The 7209-nt window shown below is 35.8% G+C and overlaps 1 protein-coding gene across 2 annotated transcripts in view; it reads right to left on the bottom strand.

The window, feature by feature from the left end:
* The window catches only part of MCPH1 (microcephalin 1), a 156964-nt gene that overhangs the window by 3037 nt on the left and 146718 nt on the right, over nt 1-7209 (bottom strand). For both annotated transcript variants that reach the window (XM_072408430.1, XM_072408431.1), the window contains one exon: nt 4939-5176. In XM_072408430.1, the coding sequence (XP_072264531.1) occupies nt 4939-5176 (238 nt within the window). The remainder of the gene's footprint in view (nt 1-4938; nt 5177-7209) is intronic.

Raw genomic sequence — 7209 nt, 5'->3', positions numbered from 1 at the left:
AATTGTGGTAATATACAGAACCAAAATTGGAAAAAAGTTGTCTTTGTCCAAATATTTATGAACCTAACTGTACTTCTTGTTGCATGCAGTCAGTTGAGGACAGTTGAAATATTGACAATGCCACCACTTGCTAAAAATGTCAAAATATGTACTGGTCTTTGCCAACACTTTCCAGGAGCTCTGTTTATCAGACCTATTTTCCCAAAGTTAACTGTAGCGTTCCCATACTGCCTAATTTTCAATAAAACGATCCACATAAACTGTTCTCACTAGTACTGACCTCTATAACCAAGGTCAACAACCCAGCTTCACTGCTGCATTTCATGTGGCAGATGGCCTTAGAATGCTTCTCATTCTTTAAAATCATCACTCTAGTATTGGTGATTCTCTGACCATTTCAGTCTATCAACATGTATTTGGGCCAGATTCTCATTACTGCTCTGCTTCACTTCACTAATTCCCATCTATTTGTAAGGGAATACTGTGACATTTTTTAAGGGAAAGAAGTTGTTTCTCAGTCACCTTACTTGACTGCTATGTCTTTGCTTTCTCCATGCCTGTACCTCATGCCTTAACCCTATTTTAAAAAGCAGTAACTTAACTAAAGTACTTGTATAACAATTGCAAGATTAAGTATTAAGTAGAATGGATTTAAACATGCATTTTTTCAGTGTATTCATTTATCCACATGTTGTAATTATGAAAGTACACTCTGGCATTCCATAGAATAAAACCTCTCTGAATGCCCCATTGCTCAAAAAGTTATCCTATCTGCCTTTTTCCTAAAGTAATGCCATCTTTGTAAAGAAAACAATACCCTAAATTCACAGTACAATAGTACAATAGCACATGAGCGGTCATATCGCATTGTTATGTCATATCCTATTTGGACGCAGAACTGTAAATATGAGAAAAAGTTTTTTTGTTCTTGTTGTCTTTTAGCCACTACAATCATTTTAATTTGGTCTTCACTGCATTAAGAATTTCTGTACACCAAGGAAGCATGTTGTATTTTCTGATGGGGTGAAGGCAGCAGGTACATTTAAACCCTTTCAGGTAAGTATTTTAAAAAGAGAGTTTCCTGGAAGTAATAAAAGTGTGGAAATCCATAGAAAGTGGGGGCATTTTGCAGAGTAGCAAAGATATAAAATTTGTCTTTTAAAACTGAATATTTGGATGTGTGCCACTTGCAAAAAAAATGATCTGTTTAAATCTGCTCTTCACTTTTGAGTACAGTGGGAAAGTCTTAGAACATCTGTCTGTGTTCTTGCTATGGATGTGTCAAAAAGGACAAAGTGAGGCAAGATCAAATTTTGTTTGTAAGCTAGGGGTGGTTATACCTCTGAATGCTATTTATAAAATAAAGTACATTTTTGACTTAAATCTTGGACTATTTTCTTACTGTCTCATTCGGGAACCTTTTCTTTACTTGCAGGGTTGAGACACAACAGGAAGAGACAACAGAGGAAATTTAGAAGCTATTACATAAGTATTAGACAGCTGTCTGAGCCTATACCCAAAACCACCTCAACTACCACTTTCCAAGAAATTGGGCCCGATTTATTAAAGCACTCCAAGGCTGAAGAGGATACACTTTCATCCGTGAAACTGGGTGATCCAGCAAACCCGGAATGCTTTTCTTCAGTCATTTGCTAGCAAATGTTTTGAATCGTGGATCAGGTTTGTTGGATCACCCAGCTTCACTGATGAAAGTTATCATTGGAGAGCAGCCCTCTCCTAAGATTCTCCTGAAGTTCCACAATTGTCACTATTATAGGTACAAACCTAACTTTAGTAACCAAAGCATGTGCAGCCATGATTTTGCTGTTTCATTACCCTTAACATACATACACAAATGAGGACAACATTGTTGGTACTACTCTATGAGAAAAGAAAAGCCCACATTTCTCTCTGAAATAACAAAAGTATTTGGCACCCATCATTTTCATTCTAGACTGAGAAAATATCAGACTTTGCTTTAGAGTTTTGAATCAACAGAACATTTCCGATAATGAATACAAATTAAAAAAGCATGGACAAAAAATGAAGGGACTCCAACTAATATTTTGTTGCACAACCTAAAGAAGCAATCAATGCAAACAGTTTGAATAGCTCTCATTGAGACTTTTGCACCTGTCAGCTGTGTAAGGTGTAAAGGGTGTCTTCTCTGGACTGTATATTTTAGTTCTTTGTTCCATATTTGTTCAATGCTGACCATTCTGGGGTTGATTTCAGGGAAGTTGGTTACAGTCTTGTGGACCTTAAACGTCTTAAAACTATTTTCAAGTTGTCACAGGAACATCAATCTGGTTATACCCTCTATCTTAAACATGCATGCCAAGAATTTCCATCTGCACTTTTTACAAAACTTTCTCATTTGCTTTTCTGGTCTATGTTTAGTGCGTGACGAACAATGATACAGTTACTACTTTTATCCATTTGAACAGACTGAATTGACTGATTGCTCAACTTTATTATTCTAATTAAAGTAAACCGCTCATTTAAAAAAAAATTACAAAAAAAAAAACAATAGTTTTAGGAGTACCAACAAATGTGTCCAGGCCATTTTAGACTTTGTAGAATAGGCAACACTTTATCTCTTTTCATCTGCTTTGTTTTATGATATACTAATGACAATCAATATATTAAATGATCATTTATTTTTACTTAATAACTTTTCAAAAGGACTGGAGCTGTAAGGGTACCAAAAAATTTGTCTATGGCTGTAGGTGAGCACAGTGGCTGATAGAATTTTAGCTGTGTCCAAGAAAATAGCTCATGCTTTTCTCAGTGAACCAGTAGAAAATCATATGCCATAATGTTAAAAAATCCTAATCCAAATGTTTAAATTCCTAAACTCGTTCACAAAGACAGTGTTTCCCCAATGCAAGTGTATAATTGGGGATTTTGATGCAATTACTTCAGTAAGATGAGTATGTACTGTTTAAAATGTCTGTTACTATAATAAGATGTGTGGGATTGTAACAAGTCTAAACAATGCCAGTAGTCCACAGACTTCCTTTAGTGATATTTATCATCATACAGCCCATTTTGAATACCACAGGATCATCTTGTTATTGTGGGAGAAAGTGATAAGAGCTTATATGTCAAGAGGTGTTGGTAACACAAGTTAGCTGTAATAAAGTAGTTAGGAAATGTTACTTAAAGCCCAGCTGGATGCCCAGTTTAAATTAGTTTCATACATTCCAGGGACATAAAGACAAAAAGTGTAGAGGTCTTACAATTAGTGTTGCTGTTCATTAGTCTGGGAAGAGTTTTAAGTCTGTTTCCAAACATTTTGAAGTCCATCATTCTACAGTGAGAAAGTTTATTTACAAGTGGAAAAGATTTAAGATAGTTGCCAATCTTTCAAGAAGTGGATGACCCTGCAAATTCACCCCAAGGTCAGACTATGCAGTTTTCAGAAAAAAAGGAGGGTTACATCTCAGATTCTACGGACCTCAGTTAGTATAATAAATGACATTACAGTTAGAAAAAGACTGAACAAGTATGGCTTGTTTGGAAGGGTTGCCATGAGAAAGCCTCTACCCTCTAAAAGGAACATACCAGTTCAGCTAAGGTTTGCAAAGCTGCATCATAACAAGCCACAAGACTCCTGAAACAACGTCCTTTAGACAGACTAGACCAACGTGGAGATGTGTGGCCATGATGCATTGCCCACACATGTGAAAACCAAACACAGCATATCAGCACATGAACGGTGGTAGAGCGGTGATGATTTGGGCGTGTTTTCCATACCTAGGCACAATGTAGTCATCAAGTTGACCTAGAACTCCTCTGTAAACCAGGGTATTCATCGGTCAAATGCAAAGCAACAGCTAAAGCTTGGTCAAAACTATGTAATGCAACATGACAATGGTCACAATGATAAGCAAATCTACAACAGAAGGGCTGAAAAGAATGAAGGTGTTATCAATTGCCCTTTTTAAGTCCAGACCTCAAACCAACTGAAATGCAGTGGCAGGAGTGGGCCAAAATTCCTCCGCAACAATGTGGGAGACTGATTAAGTCACACAGAAAACATCTACTTCAAGTCAAGCTGCTAAAGGTGGTTCTACGAGCTAATGAATCATGGGGTGTAATAGTTTTTCACACATGGTTGTTTTGTTAAATCAATAATGACAGATGGTAGAATATGTTGTTTGTTGTTTTTTGAGGTTCAATCAATTTTAAAATTGCTTAGGATCAAATTTTTTTTATTATATTTTGACACAAACATTTTACAATGATAAATTAAAATTGTTTGACACAAAGTGTTTTAGCAAACTGTCATTCAGTTAGGCTTTACATCTACTTTAAGGTTAGGGGTGTTGTGCCAAAATCTCACATCAAGGTACGCTACTATGTCATTTAGAATTCATAGCACCACATCTCACAAATTTTTGTGCGTTTTGGTAACACGAGAATAATTGTGGCACAATAGTTTGGATTATTTTTTTTGGACTAGTTTTCCACTAATCTCCTCCTGAAGGCAGTGCCCCAGTTAAAGGATTGACTAATATCTAAAAAATGTTTGAATTCTTTTTACAAAAATAAATGTAAAATGATTGGAAAAAACTTTATTTGCAGGTATTTAGAGTGTTTATTCTTTATAGGAAAATCTGCTTCATGGGATGACTCCAGACTTCCTATAAAGTTTCAGTCAAGTAGAGAAGGCAAGTGGGCTCCATCCCCTACATTGCCATGCTTAATGTTTAGCTATGATTTCTAGGTAACTAAATGATAGATCAAATTTCAACCTGCTAATGTAGCTTGCAATATGCAGCATCATTCATTGAATGGAGTTATACACAAGGAGAATTTGAAATTCTGTTTTAAGAGCATTTTCCTATGGATACAAGTTATTAATTACACTATTATTATGACATTATAATTATTACATTTTTTTTTTTATTTTAGGAACATTTTGTTTCTTACCAAGAAGCCATTTTTCAGAGACACTCGTCATGTCTGCGGGCTTTTTCCCCATAAACATTCCAATACAGATTTTGGCTTGACGTATTGTTTTGCACACTTTTCCTCCACAAAGCTGTACCACTTCAGAGAGCTTATCGCGTGGAGGATCACTGCTTGGGGATATAAAAATGGGTGGCATGCTAGACAGGAAATCCTGATGATAATCTTCTCCTGATAGGTGGCGCTGTAGTCTGCAAATCTGTAGAAAGAAAGTATAAAACTCTATTAATATGTAAAAACAGTTGCCTAATGTTTTCTGCTATAGAACTGAAAATCATAAATCATATAAATGCTCTTTACAGCTGCAACCTAAAGCACACAACTTTTACACATTCAGAGTGGTTATTAAATGTCAGATCCTAAACGTTCTATACTCCTATACTGTAAACTAGACATGTTCTGTTTCATATATATGAAATACAAAAAAAAAATAAAATTCTTACGTAAAATAAATTCTTACATTTTACCATATACAAATCTAAAATAGACCTGAGTTGAGAGAAATGTATACACTGCAGAAACCAACCTGAAATATAGTAGCAGCAAACCAGAACCAGATTTGAATTCTTGGTGTGGTTTAGTGTAACAATTTTTTTAAAACCATTATACCATCATGGCAGCCAGCCAGTCTTTTTTCCTAGCTATCTTATAAGTCTATTTAATTAATGAACTAATTATTTCATTTGGCTTATTCATTAGGCTAGGCATGCCAAGTAGTTTTTAAAAGGTTAAATAGGTAAAAAAAAGTATTTTTTTCTAATTTTTCAGTAACTCCTTGGTCCTTAGCTAGTTAAATTCTGGTTTACATTCTGATATAATGAAATCTGAACTTCCATGGAATTAAAATACTTATCTTTCTGAATAAAGTTCTATTCTGGCCCCCAGTGCTGGCAAAAAGACTAGACATCTGCCGATGTAATCTCTGCTAAACGGGTGATTGATTCTTCTCTTCATTAGGAATCACAACACTAAATGTCAAAGCTTATAGGAGCTGAAGGGAACCTGGAGCACCATTTAAGCAAAATGATAACATGCTTTTCTATAGCATTTGAGTGTACATCCCTTTAAATGTAACCAAGTTTTATTTTTGGGAACTGGTGGGCTGAAAGCATACATTTGCACATAGCTGACTGTACTGTCAATGTACATTTTATTTTTAATATTAAAAGGCTGTATTAATATAGAGCTAACATCTCACCTAGCACTATGTATTAAATGGGGGTTGCAAATGACAGACAACTACAAATAATGACACAGAAGGAGAGGACCCTGCCCAAAAGAGCTTACAATCTACATTTTGTGATGGCCTTATGTCTTATAGCAATCAGGCTAGTCAAAGAGAACCACTACCTATCAATTGTTGTTAAACATATCTATGTCCAATATTGTGTGCAAGTATTCCTTTTGCAAAAAAGAAAGCGACATTGACTGTGTAATATAATTTACTTGCATACTCAACCAACCACTGCTCCTGTGCTATAAATTCTGCACATGCTCACAGCTTGCTAACAATACGGTCCCAGAACTATTTGGTTCCCCATAGATCTAAATGACTTCTTCCAGCTTAATCCCCTCATGTCAAGAGCAGCAAATCCTCCTTTGTATTGAATGGGCAAACTTTGAGAAGGAAAAAGATTTTGTCTCCTTCTCAATCTTGTTTTCAGCCTCCATTTTATATCAGAATCATCAATGAGAAATATCAGACAAGTTGACTGCATTGTGAGGGGTTATTTTCCTGTAAATCTCATTAGGTTTCTTTTGTGTGTCAATTAGGTACACATGTGCATTAATTGTCGTTAGAAAACAAATGACTAACGATTGTGCACAATTCTGTACATGCTGTAACGATATGATCGTTCAAAAATCATTCACCAATAATGTACACACGCTAGATACGATCGTTTGATGCAGGAAGTGACATGTAAAGAAGAAAAAGTACTGCAGAACCGTCCACGATCACTGAACGACCGTACACACAATAGATTGCGAACAATCATCGCCCAATCAGATCTGCTGGGACAGTCGTTCGTTTTCAGCAACAATCCTCGTTCACCACCGTCGTTGTGCACTTTTTTAAACGATTATCGGACAAACGGTCGTTAGTCGCTCATTTCCAATGATAGCTATTGCACGTGTGTATGCAGCTTAAGCATTAATAAGAAACAATGACAATGACCAAAGTATAAAAAAGAAACAATGACTAATAAATTGGGGGTGAGAGGTGATAGCCTG

This window comes from Pyxicephalus adspersus, chromosome 4 (assembly GCF_032062135.1).
Source record: "Pyxicephalus adspersus chromosome 4, UCB_Pads_2.0, whole genome shotgun sequence".
NCBI classification, from domain to species: Eukaryota; Metazoa; Chordata; class Amphibia; order Anura; family Pyxicephalidae; genus Pyxicephalus; species Pyxicephalus adspersus.
Note: the sequence above shows the minus strand (reverse complement) of the source record. Positions and strands in the feature narration are given on the sequence as shown.